A 23,020-nucleotide genomic window follows, 5' to 3' on the forward strand; every position below is an offset into this window, starting at 1 on the left:
GCTTTGTACATTCAAATAATTGATTGTGTACAATTGTTTACTGTTTCCTACAGTATCAGTTGTTTATGTCGTGTTGATCAAAATATATTATACTTTTTTCACCTGAATCGTCTTAATTTAAACATCAGTTCATTGCTTTAGTTATTGAATGCTAATTTTTTAAACTAGTTGTCAGAATCTGTCATTGAATTGAATTGATAAATCTTCACTAATGAAGGAGAGTGAATGGCATCAGATCATCCAATAATCAACTTTTTCTTCTTCTTTTGTCTTCTCCCATTAGCGGTCTCCACAACGGATCATCCGTCTCCATACCCCTCTGTCCTCTACATCTACCTCTTTCACACCAACTACCTGCATGTCTTCTCTCACCACATCCATAAACCTCCTCCTTGGACTTCCTCTTTTCCTCCTTCCTGGTGGCTCCATCCTCAGCATTCTCCTACTGATATACCCCATGTCCCTCCTCTGCACATGTCCAAACCATCTCAATTTTGCCTCTCTCACCTTGTTTTCAAAATGTCCTACATGCCCTGTCCCTCTAATAAACTTGTTTCTAATCCTGTCCATCGTCGTCACTCCCAACATCTTCAGCTCTGCTTCCTCCAGCTCCACCTCCTGTCTTTTACTCAACACCACTGTCTCTAAACCATACAACATCTCAGGTCTCACCACAGTCCTATAAACTTTCCCTTTCACTCTCACAGATACTCTTCTATCACAAATCACTCCTGCTATCACTCTTCTCCACCCACTCCACCCTGCCTGCACTCTTTTCTTCACTTCTCTAACACACTCTCCATTACTGTTGAAACCAGGCACCTGAACTCCTCCACCTTCTCCACCTCTTCTCCCTGCAACCTCACCACTCCACTGCCCTCCCTCTCATTCACACACATGTACTCTGTCTTACTCCTACTGACTTTCATTCCCCTTCTCTCCAGCGTGTACCTCCACCTCTAACAATCAACCAATAATCAACTAGTTCTCTAAAACAGGTCTAAGGTGAATCTCGTGAACCTTTAATTGGCGACAGAATTACAATTTCTAAAAATGGATGAACAACTAAGAACACAAACAGTTTTACAATACAGTAAAAGTGTGAATTCTGACCAGTCTGTTGCAGTCAATATAAATCAAATATGCAATCAAATAAATACATTTGTGTGACTAACTTTTTTGTAAACAATGACAAAAGAACCTGCATTCTAAAAGCAATTATTTGTTCATTGACACAAATACTTTTTTAAAGAAGAACTAAGAATTTTAAGAAAAGTTCAGGCGTTTGCAAGAAATCCAATGTGTTGTGCTGTTTGTACAAATTGTTATAAGAAATGTACTTACTGTTTTGCAAATATTAAGGATGATTCGAGAAATGCTCCAAAGCAGCTGAGAAATACTGTAATATCCACTCTTCTGGGAAGATGTTTCATTTGATTTTGTAGTGTGATTGTGGAGATCAGTAATCATTCAGCCACAAAGTCAAGTACTGATGTAGGTGAGGTGAGGAGGCCTGGGTTGAATTTAGCATTGCAGTTTATCACTTCAATAGAGTTGAAGCTCTATGGCAAAAGATCTTCCACAACAACCCATCTTCATGGAGCTGACACAAGTGCATTATCATGCTGGAACAGATTTGTGTCTCCTAATTCAATTGAAGGGAAATTTTTGCCCAAATCTTTGGGTTTGTTAAACCACTGATTTTTTATCTATTTACAGGATAGAGCAGTTAAACAACCGTAAGTATCAGAAATCCAGTCCTACAAGGCAATTTAAGGGAAAAACATTAAAAATGTCATTCTAATTAAAAATACCAGAAGAGAAATCTCACAATATAGTACAAATACAGTCAATTATTTAATACTGCTTAATACTAGAGTTGTGCTCCAGGCCTGGGATCCCACCGGACACAAAAAGATCATTGACCAAACGGTCGCAAGATGAACAGAGACCACATTTCATTCAAATTAAAGGCTACAATGCTGTCAATAAGTTCCAGAACTTCTCATTCATCTTTAATATTTACCTGGTCAAAAATTTCTCACAAAAATATGCTGACCTTTTAATTTTTTTTCCAGTTCTCCAGTGCATGCTAATAGCTAGTTGACTAATTAACTGCTAGAATGTTAGCTCACATTTGCCATACATTTTTATTGTCCATTATCTACACATACACATCATACACGATGTTAATGAAGCTACCATTTTTAAGGTCTTTTTCCAGCTTTTAAGTGGTTATAGGGACATTAAAATACACCCTATTGGTTTAGGCCACACCCACTTTAGGTCGAAATCAAAAGACTTAAAGGCTCTAGGTAGAGTTAAGGATGTTTGTTGCACTGATACAGATAGCAAAGTGGCATTACATTTACATTTGAGTTACAGTTACACTTAAATAAAGTCTATTTATACACTATTTTTACTCTACAAAACGTCTTTGCTAGTCCATCTGTTAACACTGAGTCTCTGGCACAGGGGTTCATTTTTTCTTATAGTCAGTAATAAGAAGGTTATACAGCTACATCATGGTGGTCCTCCGGTTGAAGCCATGAACACGGTATTGATGGGAGGCAGGGAGGACGCCATGTCCCGCACTTCGGCACCGCTATGGTGGGGCAGCAAGGCATCTTGGGAATGATGATACTGAGCAGCAGTGCCATACATGCACGGAGAAACAGAGCAAGGTATCGGAGTGGAGATTGAGGAACCTGTAACAGACACATAGTGAAAATTTTATGATTGATCAGGATTCATTAGAAGTGAAAACTTTTCCCCTGTCCTACAGCCATGTCACATGTCTAGTCGTCTAATTACCTTAAAGTATGCAAGTTGGCATTTTAGTAGCCAAAACTTCAAATATACTGTGCCTGTAAAAACTATTCTATGATAGATAACACGCTGCATAAAAGCAAAAGGAACATACATGTGCTTTAAAAACCATAAAAGACTGTGTGTTTCCACACTTTTGACAGGCTCTGTGCCATAACAACCACACTCTTGATTGTTATTCTGTAAATGAGTTAAGCAAGATTTCCAGCTAGCTTGATTTCTTGCTAGAGCAGAATGCATGTTCTGTGACTCAGCGATTCCACGCATCACCTTATGCCACCATATAAAATTTGCATGTTGGATGTGATTGGTCAAAAGCATTTAAACCTATTTTGTGACATCACAAAAGTGATAATTGAAATTTAAATGAATTCTTTTTCTTCCTCCAGTTGGTGCATCCAAATCAAATTTGAGGAAGATTTTAGTTTTAAGAACACATTTATTAAAAAATTTTTTTATATTATATATTTTTTCCCTGGTGGTTTAGTGGTTAGGATTCGGCGTTCTCACCGCCACGGCCCGGGTTCGATTCCCGGTCAGGGAACCGATCCCAGCCATTAGGGTTGCACAAGCCAGTGTACTCTTAGTGCCGGTCCCAAGCCCGGATAAATGGGGAGGGTTGCGTTAGGAAGGGCATCCAGCGTAAAAACATGTGCCAAATCAAACACGCGGATCACGAATAAGGATGATCCGCTGTGGCGCCCCCTAATGGGAGAAGCCGAAGAAAGTTTTTATTATATAACATTTTTTAATAAAACAAAAATGTTTATTGTTGTTCATTTTTTATTTGTTTACTTGAATTTAGTTTTATAAAAATTATTGTTTAATATTTAAATAAATTTTCATTTTAATTTCTTAAATTGCAAGACCAACTTTCGGCATGGATGGTAAGAGCCAATAACTTAAACATAACGAATACAGATGTTCTGTCACAAACTCAGGATGTACATGGATGTAGCTCATTGTCCATAAATTGTCAGTATATTTTAAATCACATCAATCACTATATAAGCCAAACTCCTTATATGAACTATCTTCTCGCATTGTTTCCTGCTTGTAAAATAGTAAACCTTTGTCTGCTCACCTGCTGAGCGTGTCATTAGAGGAGGTTGTGCAGTGTAATACGGTGTTGTTGGCTTCCTGTTTGTGTCGTTCAGGATGTTCAGAGGGTCGTGGACCTCAGCATATGCAGGGACAGAACGAGTGGAGGTCACACTGCTGATCACTGATACATGCTGATCGATTAGAGAGCCCATTCTCTGTGTGTCCACATAGCCACTGTTCCCATAGTATCCTGGATGTGAGGAAGGAAAGCAGTACAGGAAAATAATTACTTTTTAATCCACACCTTAAATGATCAAATCTCTCTAATGATCAAATCTGCAATAGAAAGGTATATTTTGGGGTGAAAATATATACAAATTGTAAATCAATAACAAATCCAGAACCAATATCAACTACATAAATATGATTCTATTAAATAAGTAATCAACCAATCAGCCATTATCAAACAATTAATAGATTCATATGTATGCATTTCGTATTGGATATTATTAATTATAATATTAATATTTATATAAGAATATCTTTGGATGCCCAGAAGGAGGAGACCCAAACCTGTTCCAGCATGGCAATGCCTCTGTGCACAAAGCCAGCTCCATGAAGATATGTGGAAAATCTTGAATGGTAAAGCTGCTATAAAGCTTTCAATCCTATTGAGCACCTTTGGGATGAATGTGAACGCTGACTGCACCCCAGGCCTCCTCACCTCACCTGCATTAGTACAGTACCTGACCTTCCTAACACCCTTGTGGGTCCACAAACACACTTCAAAAGTTATTGAAACATCTTTCCAGAAGAGCTTATTATAACAGCAAATGGGGACTAAACGTTGAATGGGAGGTTCAGAAAGTACAAACCGAACCTTTGTCCACATAATGTCACCTAAGAAAAACATTGCTTACCTCCATGACCAAATAGATTATGCGCAAAAATCATGAGTGACACATTAAATGAGCTGAAGTTAAGTAAAGCAGATAAGTGCTCAGTCAGCGGGCATATTTTCTGCACAGTATCCCCAACTCTAACCCCAACACACTGAAATAGTACAAACACTGGCACTGTTTTAATAATTTGAAAACAATAAAAAAAGGTGATAGTATCATCTACATTTTATACTATTGAAGGTCTCACAGCTTCATGAGATTCTGACACTCACCGCTGTGTGGTGCGCTGGTGTACACTGGACCTGAACATCCTCCTCCACTCCCTGCAAATCCGTAGTCCATCAGCTGAACCTCCATGTTGGACTCAGAGGTGGACGGGTAGCTTACTGTTGAGGCTCTGGAGCTGTACACAACACCACTGCAGCTGCTGTTAAAGCAGTCTTTAGCCAGCTGCTGACCGCTGAAGGAGGAATAGCGTGAACACTCGGTGCGAGCCTGGTAACCTGAAGGGGGCATGTGGGTCTGGGTCTGGGTCAGGTTTGTAGGCTGGTAGGTGGAGGAGCTGGTGTAGAAGGTGGAGGTAGGCAGGCTTTGGTACATGGCATCAGGGAAAGCCTGGCAGTGTGCATTAGGCTGGACAGGGCAGGTGCTTGGTGATCTCACCGCCATCGGGCCTTGGTTGATCACGCTGCCTCGGTTCGCCATGGCCGGAGAGATGGGCGGGGTCATCAACTGACCAGTGCTCTGGGAGTAGTCTAAGTGGCCTAGATAAGGAGAATTACACCACAAAATGGGACATTATTTATATACACAATATTATCAAATAATCCATGTAACAAACATTAAAAAAATGTTTTAACTTGTAAAATTTTTTATTATTAAAAAAAAAACAACTGTTTTTAACTGCACGGTTTTGCAGCTGTACATCCTTTAACATTTTATCATCAATTATACTTTATAATAACTGTTTTAGTATTATGTTTAGTATTATGTGTGCAGATGTGTTTTTTTTTCTCTTGCAAAGACTATTTTTATCTTAATTTTAGTTTTTTTTTTTATAATGTTTAAACTTAAAACTAAGATCGGCTTAATTCCTTTCACCAGTTTTTTCCCCACAGTTGGCAAGTGCTTGATTTAATAGGACTAGCCTAGATACAATCAAAAATCTCTCACCTCCAGAGAGCTACTTGAGAAAAACCTGGCAACCTTGGAGACACTTATTGCAAAAAGTAATAACAACAAGTAATCTAAATAAGCGGCCCATAAAATCAGGTTAAGCACCTGTTTAACAGAAATCATCTAGTGATACATCTTTTTTAAAATGAAGTGAGGAAAGTCTGTGTGAGTGAATAGTAACTTCTTTGCAGTGTACGCTTGGGCTCTTTACTCATACAGCTAATGTCCATCCATGAAGCTTGTCATAAATTTGTCACTGTTACAAAAAATTTATAAAAATTGCATATTGTCTTGAAATTGGTCATTGTTGATGATTACAATGTTTTTATTATTATATTTTTTATTGAATTATTCACTTCATTGGGAAGGAATGTCATTTGTGTAATTATTAAAGGGCTGCCAATTAAATTTAAAAGGGCTGCCAAAAATTCTCTTGTAGTACTTGTGCTTATAAAGCGTACATGTCCCTTGCATCCTGGGTCTTCTTTTCTCTCAATTGAGAGATAAAAATTATCAAACTAATACTACCATATCAGCATAGTATCTGTAAATAATTTGGGTTTAAATGAGTCAAGAATGCTGTGAAGTTTTGAGATATATATTAGTGTGTAGGAACCTACTGTGAACTCTCCTTATAGTAGTATAGTATAGTATAGTATAGTATAGTATAGTATAGTATAGTATTATATAGTATATTATATTATAGAGTAGTATAGTACAGTACAGTACAGTACAGTATCATATAGTATAATATATTATAGTATAGTATTATATAGTATATTATATTATATTTTAGTATAGTATAGTATAGTATAGTATAGTATAGTATAGAGATAGTACCAAAAGAAAAATTGGGTATTGGGGCCCGGGTTTCCAAAAAATATCTATAAATTTGACATTGTATTATGTATAATGCATTTTACAATATTATATATAAATGTTTATGGTCACAGACTGGCTGGTGGAGGGGGAGGTGGACAAGTAGAAATGGTTTTTGTGATGGTGTATGTGACTTCTATCTATCTATCTATCTATCTATCTATCTATCTATCTATCTATCTATCTATCTATCTATCTATCTATCTATCTATCTATCCATCCATCCATCCATCCATCCATCCATCCATCCATCCATCCATCCATCCATCCATCCATCCATCCACCCACATTTTAATCCTACACAAAGATAACCCAAGTAAATACAAAATGCAGTTTTTTAAAAAAGATTTCATTTATTAAAAAAAAAAGGCTGTCCAAACCTACTTGGCCCTATGTAAAAAAAAAAAAAAAAACAGTAATTGCCCACCCACTCTTGCTAAATCATGAATAGAGAGCTCAGTTAAATTTTACTTGCCACACCCAGGCCTGATTACCGACAGACCATTAAAATCAAGAAATAACTCAAATAGAACCTGAGATAGATAGATAGATAGATAGATAGATAGATAGATAGATAGATAGATAGATAGATAGATAGATAGATAGATAGATAGATAGATAGATCGATCGATCGATCGATCGATCGATCGATCGATCTTAAAATATTTACCAGATAGTGTAAAGCTGTCTGTGTCTGTCCCCTGGTACATTCCCATAGTTGTCCCGAGTCCATGCTGAGTTCCTGGGACAGACAGATGTGTATAATCCGGCTGGCTCTCGTTCTTCACGGATGAATCGCTGCTCACATTCCCGGCTTTATTATTACGATTTGCCAGGAAGCAGGAACTCGGGGAAGCTGTAAACGTTGCCTTACTGGCATCTGAAAATATTTACAAACAAATTTACAAATATGGTTACATCAGCATACTGAACAAAGTAGAAGCTGTTCAAATAAACCTAGAAGTTTACCTGCGTTTCGCATATATTTATCCAGGAGATTTTGTAGATCTTGCTCTTTATCGTTATTGAATTGTGTCTCTATCGCCAGCAGGATGTATTCATCCAACAGCATCCGAATGAGGTGAAAGGAGCCTGAAAGAGGTTTATTTACTTAATTCAATTTAGTAGAGACAAATGAGGTTAGTTTAGATTTTCATCTGTAAGAATTCTTCCTTTCTAACAGCTACAAAGCAAATCAATAAGGTTTCTGTTTATTTTCAACTTTTTTGTTCGTTTGTTTGTTTGCTAACCTAATTTATTGTTCTTACATCTTTATTTCTATAACACAATCATTATAAAAAACTGTTGTTTTAAAGAATTTTACCTATTTACAGAGCTGTGTAAAAGTTGTAAAACTAAACCTTAAACAATTGTGCCAATAAAAAAAAAGCTAAAAGGAAAATATATATGTAAAAGGTTGAACATAATTGACCGCATGTCTAATAAAAAAATATATAAATAAAAAAAGATTTCCCAAAAAAATCTGAAATGACTGCTTGAAAAAAAAAGTGTAAATAAAACAGATACATCGTAAAAAAAAAAAATAGATACATCAATCAAAATTATACTTCTGGTTTCATTGCTAAACATAGTCATTTCATTACTTTTAAATGTATCTTTACATTAATTAATATATTTCATTTGTTTGTCCATTTGTCTGTTTATTTTTATTTATTTAGTTAGTTAGTTAGATTGTTTGAATTTGTTTATTTCTGATTGATTGATTGATTGATTGATTAATTGATTGATTAATTGATTTATTGATTGATGTCATTCCCTTAAAAAGGGGGTAAATAATCGCCATAGTTGACTGTACTAATACTTCTATTTTTAAAGTTTACTTTTTACTTGCGTCACTTTAAATTAATAGTTAGATTTGTATCTTAAATATGTTTATGACCATGAAATATGAAAAAAAATCATATTAACAAGCCAGTTGTATCTTTCCTACCTTAATACTATAACAATTAATATTTGCAATTATTTTAGTCTAATATCCAAAAGGCATCAAAATAAACATCAGTCACTGTTTAATATGTTCACCCACTGACCCGAAATCTCCTAAAACTTCAGATTCAACACATTTTTATCTGCTCTTATGGTTCAGTTGTATCTGTGTTCTTCAGGTCATGGGACTAAAATGTTGCTTTGGGGTAAAATAAAAATGCTCACTATTTCTCAATATGACATAAACATGGGGAAGATGATCACATTTTACAAAAGGGTGCTTTATTTATGTATGTAAGTATGTATTTATTTTATTTTGGTATACATTTCTGCCTGCTGTGTGTTCAGTGAGTCATGTAATCGCCTCTGTAAGTGTGGCTGTTTGGCTTGTGTGTGTGTGTGTGTGTGTGTGTGTGTGTGTGTGTGTGTGTGTGTGTGTGTGTGTGTCCCCGCATAGCCATCAAAAGCTAACAACTAGTGCTGGGCTCTTCCTAATCAGTGCACACGCGTCCACAAGATAAAGATTTGTTAATCAGGACGGTTCACTACATTCTACACCACACTGTGGCTTTGTACCAAACTGGGTGGAGGGTTTTTGTTGTTGGAGAAGCTTCAAATAAACGCTTCCACATTTACCAAAATAAAGAAGATTGTGGAGTATTGGGACACTTTTTTCAGCCACTGGGACTATTGAGACATTTCAAGTCATATCTGGTTCTTCTCCAAACTGTTACCACAAAGTTGGAAGCACACAACTTTGGTTTTAGTAAAAGATCTCCTGCTATAGCAGTCTGCCAACTCTACTGAAGACCTTTGAGATTAATTGGAATGCTGCATCCCAGGCCTCCTTAACTTACTTACATCAGTACCTGACTTTTGACAGCACCTGAGATCTCCACAACTCTCCACAAGCACACTCCAAAAACTAGTGGAACATCTTCCCAAAAGAGTGGAGATTATTATAACAGCAACTGGAGACTAAATGTGGACTGGGATGTTTAAAAAGCACGTTCCAATTTTACGGTCAGGTGTCCACAAACTTTTGTCCATATAATGTAAACATGAATTGTCCATGAATTCCAAAAGATCTTTACCGAAGCTTGTGGCATTGTTTAAGGTGAGGCTGTGCATCACACGTGCTCCGAAAAAACTCCATTTCAGTAAAAAGTCCTGCGCTCGTTTCTTCACTGAGCGGCCGTTCTGTTTACTGGGCTAATAAAAGAGTGGAAAGAAAGACTGGATTAAATAAAGAAACTGTGATGGGATAAGCCTGCAGGATAGTTTATTTGCAGCCAACCTTAATGACTTTCTGTTCCACCACAGAGTCGAGCCACTCGATAAAAGACTCGACTGTGGCGTTTTTCCTCAGGAGCTCCTTTAACTCTTGGAACACTGCCACAGAGTCATCTATGAAATAAAAATGGGGGAAAAGAGAAATTTTAAAAGCACAATAAAAAAAACACCATATTGTATTGTGTATTGTTTATACTATGATCATTTGGTATGATGGTTCAAGATCTAATGTAATGAGTAATGAGAATGTCATTTTCTAAACATGGACTTTTTTTATTAATTTTTTTTAAGTACAGAAATTTTTTAAATTTGGAAATATTCATATTTAAATATGGGATTTTTTACTAAATATATCATTTTCTCATTTTCTCATTTTTCTCAGTTGCTTTGGAGAGTTTCTCAGATCAGAAATGAAATGTCTCAAAACTACTCGTTCAACGTCCACTTCTTTTAGTCATTTGTGCTCATCATAAAAAGATTTCTTGTTGCTTTTATCAACTTGCGAAGGCTTTTCTACATTAATTTAATCGATTGTGTTCAAGTGTCTGCTGTTTCCTACATTATCAGTTGTTTATGTTCATGTTGATCAAAATATATTTTACTGGTTTCACCTGAATAGTTTTAACCCCAAAACATCTCAGCATCAGTTCATTGTATACGTCATTGAATGTAAAATTGTTAAACCAGTCATCAGAATCTGTCATCTAACATTTCTATTACACTTTTATAAGTAAATGTGTTGAATTGATTAATTGTGCAGATGAATCTTGAATGTCACTAATAAAGGCGAGTGAACGGCATCAGATCAACCAATCATCAACCAGTTCTCTGAAACAGGTCAAAGGTGAATCTCGTGACGCTTCAGTTGGAGAGTGAATACAGACAAAACACAGAATTCTACATTCTGAAAATGGATGAACAAATAAGAAACAAACAAACACTTGTATAGTACAGTAAAAGTGTGATTCCTGTCCGTCTCTTACAATCAATATAAATCAAATATGCGATAAAATAAATGAATTTGTGCTGCTGACATTCATAGATACTGACAACACGACTAAACATTTTGACGATCTTGTTTGTGAACAATGACAAAAGAACTTTTCATTCTGATGGCAATTTTTTGGTCATTGACACAAATACTTATGTTTGAGAGCTGAACTAAGGATTTTGAGAAAAGTACAGACTTTTGGATGTGTTGTGCTGTTTGTACACATTGTTCTGAGAATGCACTTTAAAAAGTGGTTTATAAATATCAAGGATGATTTGAGAAATGCTCCAAGGCCACTGAGAAAAACTGTAAAACAGAATGTTTACAAATAGAGTAAATTTCTAAATATGGAAATGTTCTATTTATGGTCATTTTTTTTTAAATATGTTTATTTTCTAAGCACAGAAATATTCTAAATTTCGTATATATTTTTAAAATGTCCTTTTTCAAATACGTGGGAAGATTTACAAATATATGGAAATATCAATATTTATATTGGAAATGGGAATGGGAATTTTCTTTTACTAAATATTATTATTCTAATTTTAAAAATCTACTGAACACATTAATTTTCTACATATGGTATAACATTAATGGCATATTATAAATAACATTAAATGTAGCTATAGACCTATAAAATTGATGAAATGCTTCTCTGTAATAAATTTTTACCAATTTACATTTTTGTAGGAGAATGATAAATGTGGAAGTAGCAGTAAATCCAGTAAACTAACAGCTAAAAATGTTAGGTATCCAGATGTATCTTCTAAGGTAAAAACAATCAGTTTCCTTATCAAAAACCTGTTACAGTTAGCCTGGAAATCTTAAATATTGTTTTTGGTATTTTAACTCACATTCAGAGTAGAAATCCAGGTCCTGGTCGCTTGTGTTTGAGAGGAGCGCCTGGGAGCCAATGCTGTTTAAATCCACTTTGTCGATGTCGTTCACCATAGCCATCACAATGCTTTGGTCAAAAAGAGCCGGTCTTGCTATCTACAGCCACAAAATCCCATTGCTGTCAAAATCATACTGCAAATATCATACTACACTCCTGAGAAAAAGTTAATGAAAAGACTTACAGTCTTACAGTTTTTAACTAAAAAATAAAACTGTTAAAAAAACAAGAATATCCAACATCCATGTAAAAGTGTGGATGAGAAATGCTGACCTGAGCGAGGTGTAAGAAGGAGGTTTGGCGCTTCAAGGATGAGACGAAGCGACGAGCTATTGGCAGCTTCTTTTCTGACAGGATTTTTGGCAGATTTTCCAACGATGAAACCATCCAGGGTTCCCAGAGTTTCGCAAAATTTCGGATATCTGCCAAAAGACTGGATAGATCATCCATATATGCCTGTTATTTAACATGCTGAAGGTCAACACATTCACAGAAATAAAGGGTTTGCACTGTGAAAGAGTTTTTTCACATTGATAAAAACTGACAAACAAGTAAAGAATAAGTTCTTAAGCCATGATGACTGCAATGCTATATGGACAAAGGTTTGTGGACACCTGACCTTAAGATTGGTATGTGCTTCTGTTTGAACATCCAATTCCACAGTTAGGTCCTATTTACCTTTATAATAAGCTCCACTCGTCTGGGAGGATGTTCCACTAGATTATGTGGAGATTTGTGCTCATTCAGTTACAATGGTGTTAGTAAAGTCAGACACTGATATAGGTGAGGTGAGGAGGCCTCAGACAGTGTTAGCAATTATCCCAAAGGTGTTCAATAGGGTTGGAGCTTTATAGCAGGAGATCTTTTACTCTAACCCATGTAAAGCATATGTTAATTGAGCTGGCTTTGCGCACAGGGGCATTGTCATGCTGGAAAAGTTTTGTGTCTCCTAGTTCAAGTTAATGGAAGATTTCAGGCTACTGCATCCAAAGGCATCCTATACAATTGCATGACTCCAAGTTGGTGGTAACAGTTTGGGGAAGAACCAATGCTTTTGTTTATATAGTGTAGATGATACATATCTTTCCATACACTATAAACACAAGGATTTATGGCTGTTGGTTGATTTGCAACTTTGTACGACAGTACAGAAGTTAACAAACCTTTCCGGCATGTCCTGCATAGTTGCAGGAATGAGAACATCAGTCAGGACCTGAAACATACATGAACTCATTACCTTATGCCAACAAACATTATTTTGTGAGAATTTGCAGTTGAATGAAAAGTGAGTAGGACATTACACAGAGGAAAGATTTTGCAATGTTAGCAAAGTCTATATAACATTATTTATATTACTTAACTTGAATTAAACATGTTAATTTGCTGCATATGTCTGACACCTACACAAAACACACACCTTGTATAGTATGGAGTCACACACACAAAAGATGTCCACAATTACTGGATTCTCCAGCAGAGGTAAGAGATGGTCCGGCATGCCTTGCCAGAAATGCAACAAGAAGTTCTGGATCTGAAATACAATGGAAAGAATAAATCACTTCCCGGAATAGAAGGTGGTGTGATGAAGTTACCGCTAACATCTTTACATTGATTTATTTTCTATAAGAGTACATTCCTGCACAATCTTAATTCCTCTTTAAATCACCACAGCAAATTTCCAATCGCTGAGAGAAAATTACAAATTTGTTTTTATTCATTAAATATATCAAATAATACAGTAAACAAGGTTCCCTTTCAGTAACTCGTTGTCCATGCTCTGAATCACGTCCGTCAGTCCAATGGAAAGCACGGCGTCACCGGTGGGGTGATGTCACGTCCTGGAAGCTATAAGAGCACATGGAGTGAAACCAGCGCTAGCTTCTGTTTTTTTCAGGAATTGCTCTGTGTGTCTGTTCTATGAAAGGTAAGGTGCAGGTTAACGTTTTATATGCTTTTAGGTGCTGCATTGTCCCTTAAAACCCCGGTCCTTCCCACCAAAGCCGAGGTAGCCCTCAGAGGCTTATATGGCGGCATGTAAGGTTGCTGGCTGCCTGCACACCATAGCTGTGTTACTGGCTTATCAGGCCAACTTACTGCGAGAGCTCGAAAAGGGAATGCCTATGGGCAGCGATGGGGTTAAAGAGCTGCATCATGCAACAGTCCTGGCTCTCAGGCCAACAAAGGAGACCGCTAGCACCATTTGCAGGGCTATGTCTGCCCTGGTCTTAATGTACAAACAGTGACAAGTTTCAGGAGGCCAAGAAACAGTCGGCGGCATTCCAGCAGTTTCTACCTCGCCGCTCTCATGGGGCTGCTCGCCAGGCGCAGGGATGGTGCACCTCAGCAGACTCCAGGGCATCCGCATTTTGAACTATATCGACGACTGTTGATATTAGCTCAATCAGAGCACCTGGCGACCCGGCATCGAGATTGCCCATATGAAGGAATTGGGGTTAAGACTGAACGACAAGAATAGTGTACCTTTTCCGGTACAGAGAACCACCTATATAGGCATAGTGTGGGATTTGACCATTATGCGGGCGCAGCTGTCTCCTGCACGAGTTGAGTCTATCCTCACGGCCATCAGGAGAGTAAGAAAAGGCCAGTTACAAGCTTCTTTACAAGCTGTCATGACAGATCCTCCTGTGGGCTCATGGGAAGCTGCAAAAACCCTCTGGTCCTCTCCTACTCACCCTATGCCTGTATGCTTTTTCCCCTGTAACACTGCTCTAAAGAGTTGTGGAGAGAGTTTGCTGGAATGGAGTCAGTCTCCTCCTGTTAGCCCGGTGCTGGCAGGCCGGCCATGGTTTGCCGACCTGGTAGATTCCTCCCAGAGGGGACCTTCACTCAGGCAGGGGGTGCTTTGCTTCACCTCCTCTCCGAATTGTGGAAGCTGTGACTGTGGTCCCTGAGGGGGCACAGCTCTTAGCCACTGGTCTTTCAGCCGAGGTTGTATAGACCATTCTCCAATCCAGAGCTCCCTCCACGAGGGGGTCATATGCTGCAAAGTGGCACCTGTTCACTACATGGTGCGTAGGTCACCACTTACTGTAGACCCAGTTAACTGCCCGGTTAGCCCAGTGCTGGAATATCTTCAAGAACCGTTTGTGAAGGGGTTTTTCTCCTTCCTTCCTAAAGGTTTATGAGCCCGCTATTGTGGCTTATCATGCTCCACTTGCCGAGCAGTTGCTAGTGAAAAACCTGGTAGTGACATGTTTCCTCCATGGTACCCTGAGGCTGAGGCCTTGTCTTCGAGCCCCTGTCCAAAGTGCCCTCAAGATTTTTTATCAGTCAAGACTGTTTTTCTACTGGCCATCTCCTCTCTAAAGAGGTTTGGGGACCGTCACGCCCTTTTCATGAGCCCCTTTGGTCTAGAGTTTACCCAAGGTATGACTAGTGCCTTCCTCTACCCTAGTATGTTCCCAAGGTGCCCTCAGTCGTCCCGCAAACAGTCGTGCTCCAGGCATTCTTTCCTTCACTTTTTCAGGCCCCAGACCAGGAGCAGCTTTACCGACTGTGTTCCGTGCAAGCATTAGACATATACATCTACAGAACGGAAATGTGGAGGAAGTCGGGGCAGCTGTTCATCTGTTATGGACCTCCAAGGAGAGCTCTTCCTGCGAACAAGCAGACGCTCAGCAGATGGATTATGGATGCTATTTTATCCTCTTATGAGTCCTCTGGTCTCCCCGCTCCTTTCGGGTTCAGAGCTCACTTGACTTGGAGTGTGACAGGCTCTAAGGCTTTGTTCTTTGGAGTTTCCCTCCAAGACATCTGCAATGCTGCAGGCTGGTCCACCCCATTTACCTTTGTCAAGTTTTATAGCCTCAACCTTAGTGCCACTGCTAATCCCTCTGTCCTTTGCCCTAGCTGCGCCCATCCATACTAGGCAGGGATTGGTCAGTCTGCCATCATTGGACTCTCGTTCCCAAAGCATTGTTGACGCAGCTCGAGTTCCTGGTTACGTATATAACCATGGTTCACCGATTGAACGAGAAGCTGTGTCTCCATGCCATACTGCCTGCATCGAGTTCCTGGTTACGTATATAACCATGGTTCACCGATGGAACGAGAAGCTGTGTCTCCATGCCATACTCCATGCATACTGCCTGCAGCGCTTCTTTCTCTTTTCAGAAGCTAGCACTGGTTTTACTCCATGTGCTCTCATAGCTTCCTGGTTGTGACATCACCCCCCGGTAATGCCGCGCTTTCCATTGGACTCACCGTGCTTTCCATTGAACTACACACATGATTCAGAGCATGGACAACTCAGAAGCGTTCCCAAAGCATTGTTGACGCAGAGTCTCATTCCCTCGGGGAACCATGGTTACATACGTAACCCAGAGACGTTATGCTATAACGTTTTTAACATTTTTGTTCTATTAGAGCACATTAAGCAAAACATATATCACAGTTTGTCACAGTACTGAGAAATCAGACCAAAACACTATATTATATTATATTATATTACATTATATTAGATTAGATTAGATTAGATTAGATTCATTATTACTATAAAAACAATAATATACCAGAACATAGGTATAATAACCCTTTCTAACAGTATTTGACATTTTTAGTCAGCAAATTATTTATTTTGGCACCATAAGTCCACTATAAGCTCATCAGGATGCAGTTGGGTTTCTGTATGTAGAGTATTGTATCTGTGTTTCTGTATTTAGTTCCCTGTGAGTAGAGGGATGGGAAAATGGAGGGAATTTGTAAAACAGCACTGTGATATTCATATGATCAGAGTTTATTGAGAGTGTGGTTTAAATTATGTTCAATTCAACTGGTGTCTCAGGTCTTAAAAATTCGTACCTCTTCAAAGTTGACACTGATGGCATTGTCGAGGATACACTGGCAGTGCGTTTTGTACATCATGATCAGTGTGTCGACCTGTGTCATACGCATCAAGGAGAAAAAGTGTGTAAAATTGTACAGTTACAAACAAATAGTCAGAAAAATAGGTGTTTAAACATATCCTTTTACATGCTTACTATATTTTACCTGAAAGAAGTGAAAATAGACTCCTGGGCATAAAAATGGTCAAATCATAAGATTTTAATTGAATAAACAACTAACTATTGACCTGGAAATTAGCAAGAGATAAACAAATTGATGATGCATATTATTATGAGAGAGCTTTACTCTGTGATTTCTTTAAATGTTTAATTGTTGTGGCTAAACCTGTGGATATATATATATATATATATATATATATATATCCATCCACAGGTTTATTTTTTTCTTTTTTTTTTTTACAAAAAGAAGAGTCAATATTGCTGCATTCAAACAACGAGTTTGTGAATCCTAAAATGTGGAATTTTTCAGACATTTCAATGATTTTTATGATTTTATGACTGTAGATGTCATTACTACTCTCCCTTCACTGGCTTTCTGTAGATCTGATACTCGCCTGCAAAGCCAAAAATGTATCAGCGATTTTCTACCTCACCCTGCTCCATTCTTTACCTCCACCCTATACTGATCCCTCCATCTCTCGGGGTTCAAGGAAGGCATGCTTTATGACTCTCCTCCAATCTGGCGCCACTGAGGGAACTTAATGTCCAAACAGCTGAGTCTCTAGCAGTTTTTTAACTATGTCTAACCCCCTACATCTTCCAGTAGTAATTAAAATAGCACTTCTCCTATAATAATAATTAAAAAAAATGCATTTCTAACTATATTCCTGATATAGATTGATGGTATCCTTAATCTGTCTATTAATGAATGGGTATCAGACTGTATTTATTGATTATCAGCTTCATATATTTCCATTTTGGGTTTGGCATATTTGCCATTATTTTAATTTGAACCCCACTTATGAGCACCTCTTGATGAGCTCCATTGATTAGCACCTTTTTTCAGCTCCAAGAAGATATGCTTCACCTGGGTTGGAGTTGAGGATCTTGAGCAGCTCTGACCTCAGCCCTATTGAACACCTTTGAGATGAACTGTAACACTGACTGCACCCCAGGTCTCCTCACCTCACCTACATCACTACTAACACCCTTGTGGATGAATGAATCTCCACAAATCTTTACAAGCACACTCCAACATCTAGCGGAGCATCTTCAAGAAGAGTTAAGGTAATAGCACGTGGGGACTAAATGTGGAATAGGATATTAAAAAAAAAAGAACATACCAATCTTATGTTCAAGTGTTCACAAACATTTGTCCATCTAGTGTAGATACTAAATATGCAAATTATACAGTGTATACATACATATACTGTATATATATATATATATATATATATATATATATATATATATATATATATATATATATATATATATATATATATAAATAAAAGACAAATTTGTATCCCCTAATTGTTTTCTGCTCAGTTTTATCAGGACCCAAAATAAACAAACCTTTTCTTTCGAAATGGATTCGTGAAGCAATAAATGTTGTGCACTTGGGAATTCTGGGAGCAGCGTTCCTGTTTTAGAGCTGAGAGAATATTTTCTTGTGAATCCTCCCTGTGGATTACAAACAAGATGCATTTCCATATGGATATAGATATAGGGCTTTGTTTTAACACACCATCTCTTTTATTTCATTGTCAAAAATCATATTTGAAACATGATTTAAACATGTATCCTTATTACATTTCTCTATTTCTTGCACTATGTACATAATATAAATAAAGGAAAGAATATGAACAAATATTTAAAAAAAAAATCATGAAGAAACAAACAAATAGTAGATAAATAGATAAATAAATAAATAAATAAATAAATAAATAAATAAACAAATCCTAACCTCGTTTTTGAGCTTGCTCCCAGAGAATCTGTAATAGATTGATGAGAATAATTATTAATTAATTTTAAAAGCAAAAAAAAAAAAAAAAAATCTGTAAATTGTATTACATGTTTTACAGTCAGGTGTAAAAATTTGCTAAAATATAATTGAAAAAGCAACTTTGTGTCACATCTGCCTACAAATAAACAGGAATTTGTCAGTTTGTGTATATTGTGTAACATACATCAATTTTGAGCTATCAAATCCTTTCATTTATTTACAATATTTATAGTAATCAATTCATTTTTTCCAATATGCTGTAAATTTTAATTCTGCTCCCGAAAAGACCTGGACATTGATAGGATAATATCTGTTTCTTTTTATCTTTTTCAACTTTCTAACTTATTTTGCTTTATTCTAGGATAATTTCATATTTAAGACTTGTTGATCAAGCTGTATATAAAACAGCGGCATATTTAACAAAAAACTTTCATTAAAAATCATGCAGGATATAAACTTTTCACTCGAATTTTCACTCCACAGTATTCTATCACAATTTTCCCCAATACAGGAAACTTTCCTTAATTCACTATTCAGTTCATTATTTTCTTTACCATTAAATGAAAAGTTGAAGGACTTTGAGCTTTAGATTTACCTGGTCAGACCTTTTCCTGAGTACACTGAATGATAATACGCACTGCTCTCTTTAATCCCAATACCGTAGTAATGATACCTAAAAAAAGAGAGAGAAATGGACTGAAAACAGACTTTAAGGTATTACCACAGACACTTAAAGACTTTATAATAGTGGATGGATGGATGGATGGATGGATGGATGGATGGATGGATGGATGGATGGATGGATAAATTGCGTTCCTTACTTTGAATGGCCTCTAGTGCCAAGCCTTCGAGTGGTCAGGAGAGGGAATTTTTGCCTTATAGTCTGAGAAAAAAAAGACAAATATGCTACATAGATAGATAGATAGATAGATAGATAGATAGATAGATAGATAGATAGATAGATAGATAGATAGATAGATAGATAGATAGATAGATAGATAGATAGATAGATAGATATAGCTATGTTTTTTCTCAAATTAGAGTTTTACACTTATAAACAATTCAAATAATGAATAATTAATTAATTTTATATATATATATATATATATATATATATATATATATATATATATATATATATATATATATAAAAATCCTCACAATAAGGCCTACCTTGCCAAAAGTGGCAGCGCAAGCAGGATCTAATTTCTCTTTGCGACAGAAGTCCAGGTAATGCGCATAGAGGATGCAGCGAGGCAAGCAGACTCCTTCGCAAACAATATAATTTTCCTCAAGCCTAAAGAGAAAGTGTTAGCAAAACATAAATGGCGTAAAGAAATCGCAAGGATCCCTACAAGAAAAATAATGAAGATGGTGATATACCATTGAAGTGTCAGTTGAGTTTGTTTCTTCTTGTCCTTGATGATTTCACTGATACTCTTTTTTGTCGCAGTTTGCTTCAGAGAGAAGGTCTTGGAATATTCAAAGTGGTCCAAGTCGTCTTCGGAGGAGAAGCTTCCATTACTTTCGTCAGCCTCTGTTAAATAAATAATAATTTATAAATATGTTGAACTAAGTAGAAACAGAGTCTTGCTGACTAAATACTTACAGCAGTAAATGTGATTATATTTGATAAGAAACAGAAACTGCTTTTGTGCAAGATTTATAAAAGTGAATATGATTAAATTATAAACATATATAGTTTGTTGACTGCTAGAAGATGAAGAACACGTAGAAGACAATGAGGAACAACAACCAATAGAAGGTAAAGAAGGGCAACTGTGACTATGCTAAATACATTGCTGGATACACCAAAAAAAATTTATTTTGAGAAATAAATAAATTGATAATTTCCAAAAAAAAATCAGACATTATGAAATATAAAGAAATAAAAATTATATTCCAAAAAGCAATTGAGTAAAAAATTAACTGATTCCAGATTTAAACATTAAAAAAAAAAAATAATTAGAATTATATGAGTTAGAATTGGTCTATATTCAATTTAATTATTAACTATTTTTTTTACCTTTTTATATTATATTTTATTTTATGTCACAGATCAGTCAATAAAATGACACTTTATTGTGTAGGGTTATGCATGTGACAAGTAACATTTTTATTGTATTATTTTGTACATTGAGAATTTTCTGAAAATTATTGACATGAATGTGAGCTGTCTGTATAAATTTATCTTCTCCACAGAAGAAGAAGGAGAGAAGAGAAGAGAAGAGAAGAGAAGAGAAGAGAAAAGAAGAGAAGAGAAGAGAAGAGAAGAGAAGAGAAGAGAAGAGAAGAGAAGAGAAGAGAAGAGAAAAAAGAAATGATAAATAAAATTATTTTTGACAATGATCCTACGTTGATGTATATAAAGCACAATTTTTTAAATTGTGGTTAAAACTTAAAACACAAAACACCCCAAGATGTAGTAACTATAATAAAATCTCTTAATAATCAGAAGTTAATTTAAAAAAACTTTATATCCTATTTCCTCTCATTAGCACCCCTAGCATCTAATATTCACTTTTAAACTCTTATTTATGTCCCACCTGATTTAATTCCTGAATCCTCTTCCTCTTCATCAAACTTGTCTTTGAAGAACATGTCGTTTCTGAGGCCTTGGTGCTCACCAGCGTTGGTGCTAATGTGATGGAGATCATCAGCACTGTAAGTCCTCTTCGGCTGTGGTGGCTGACAGAAAAAGTTGTTAGTCTTGTCTGGACTTCCACTGTTTCTTTTCATTGGTGTGATATCAAGACAATTGAAATGAAACACCTGGAACAAAATTTCCGAACGCAACGTCACACTTTAAAAACAATTAACTCATCCAAAGTAGATCCAAAAACACACATTTTAGATCTCTTATGTCTGACTGGACATCTCCCCTAGCATGTAAAGCAACATCTACAGCATCCCAGCATATACTTTTAATCCACCGAAACAGTTAACGCTTTCAGGTCTTAATTGAAGCAGTGCTGTGGCTGAAATGGCACGTCACTGAGGCGAGTGCCTTAAGGGCATTTATCTTATTTACAAAAGACTGGCAGTAGAGTGGAAGTATTAATGATTAACCTGAGGGGCCATCATCTCCTTAAAACCTGCTGGTGTTGCCTTTCCAGCTAGACTACACCTCCAACCAGAGTCATCACACCGCACTCTTTACTTTCTGGCCTGGTTTATTCAATCAACAACCACATGGCGATAACACGTAGACAAACTGCTGGTTTTTAACATGCAAAATGTTTATAAATTCTTCAAACCAATCTCTATGTGTGCGTGTGTGTGTGTGTGTGTGTGTGTGTGTGTGTGTGTTTGTGTGTGTGTGTTTGTGTGCCATGGAGAAGACTTTTTGCATTATTTCACTGTACTGAGAAAATCCTAATAAAAAAAACATGTTTACTACAGACTCATGTATAATGGGAGTGTTTTGTCCAACATGGTATATAATATTAATAGTAATGATAATAATAAGAAGAAGAAGAAGAAGAAAAAGAAGAAGAAGAATTATATATAACTATATATAAAAAGAAAACCTTGAGAGGAACCAGACTCAAAGGGGAATTCAATTAATTTCAGTTCAGTTCAGTTCAGTTTTATTTGTAAAGTGCCTCTAACAATGGACATCATTTCAAAGCAGTTTAACAGAGATAAAGAGGTTTGGAAGTTGGAATGTATAAGTTAGTGCTTATTTCTATAAGTTTGTTCCTTATAGGTTTTTCCTAATGAATGAGCCAGTGGTGATGGTGGCAAGAAAAAACTCCCTTAAATGATCTGAAGAAGAAACCTTAAGAGAAACAAGACTCAAAAGGGAACCCTTCTTCATCTGAGTGACCCTGAATGTCACTTCATTATAGTTCTTTCATTTTTGAGGTAATTAACTGTTCACTGATGGACACTTGGATGCAAAACTGTTCAGAGCAATTGTAGTCCAAAGCTATTTTAGCAGACCAAATATTAATTACATGAGTTTAACCCTTTACAGTAACCTTATGGATCCCTTGGCTGTTTGTGCAAGTGCACTGATTCATCCCCAATTTAAGAGAATTTCTTTGTTCCAATAGAAAGATTTAGATTTTTATTCATGTTGTACTTCATATGATTCCCAGTCATCATAAGCTTTATTTATGGAGCAATTTTCATGCTTTTGGTAGTTCAAAGTGCCGTGCAATCAAGCACTTAAAATAGAATAATAAAAAAAGTACTGCAATACAGACTCCAAAAAAATATAGACTTATGTTGTTAAAGGTATATAGAATA

The 23,020-nt window shown here is 36.6% G+C and overlaps 1 protein-coding gene across 1 annotated transcript; it reads right to left on the reverse strand.

The window, feature by feature from the left end:
- Nucleotides 1–1,989: 1,989 nt before the first annotated feature.
- rfx6 (regulatory factor X, 6) lies at nt 1,990–21,730 on the reverse strand. The gene is made up of 19 exons (XM_046836953.1): nt 21,313–21,730; nt 20,150–20,303; nt 19,940–20,063; nt 19,588–19,649; nt 19,362–19,439; nt 18,728–18,755; nt 18,337–18,444; nt 16,778–16,855; nt 13,374–13,487; nt 13,120–13,169; nt 12,230–12,389; nt 11,916–12,054; nt 10,075–10,184; nt 9,872–9,989; nt 7,800–7,922; nt 7,501–7,710; nt 5,048–5,539; nt 3,914–4,123; nt 1,990–2,708 (listed from the first exon to the last, which is right to left on the reverse strand). The coding sequence occupies exons 1-19, from the start codon at nt 21,503–21,505 to the stop codon at nt 2,524–2,526; spliced, it is 2,736 nt and encodes a 911-aa protein (XP_046692909.1). The 5' UTR covers nt 21,506–21,730; the 3' UTR covers nt 1,990–2,523.
- Between the last annotated feature and the right edge of the window lie 1,290 nt (nt 21,731–23,020).

The sequence above is a fragment of the Silurus meridionalis genome, chromosome 23 (assembly GCF_014805685.1).
Source record: "Silurus meridionalis isolate SWU-2019-XX chromosome 23, ASM1480568v1, whole genome shotgun sequence".
In the NCBI taxonomy this organism is placed as follows: domain Eukaryota; kingdom Metazoa; phylum Chordata; class Actinopteri; order Siluriformes; family Siluridae; genus Silurus; species Silurus meridionalis.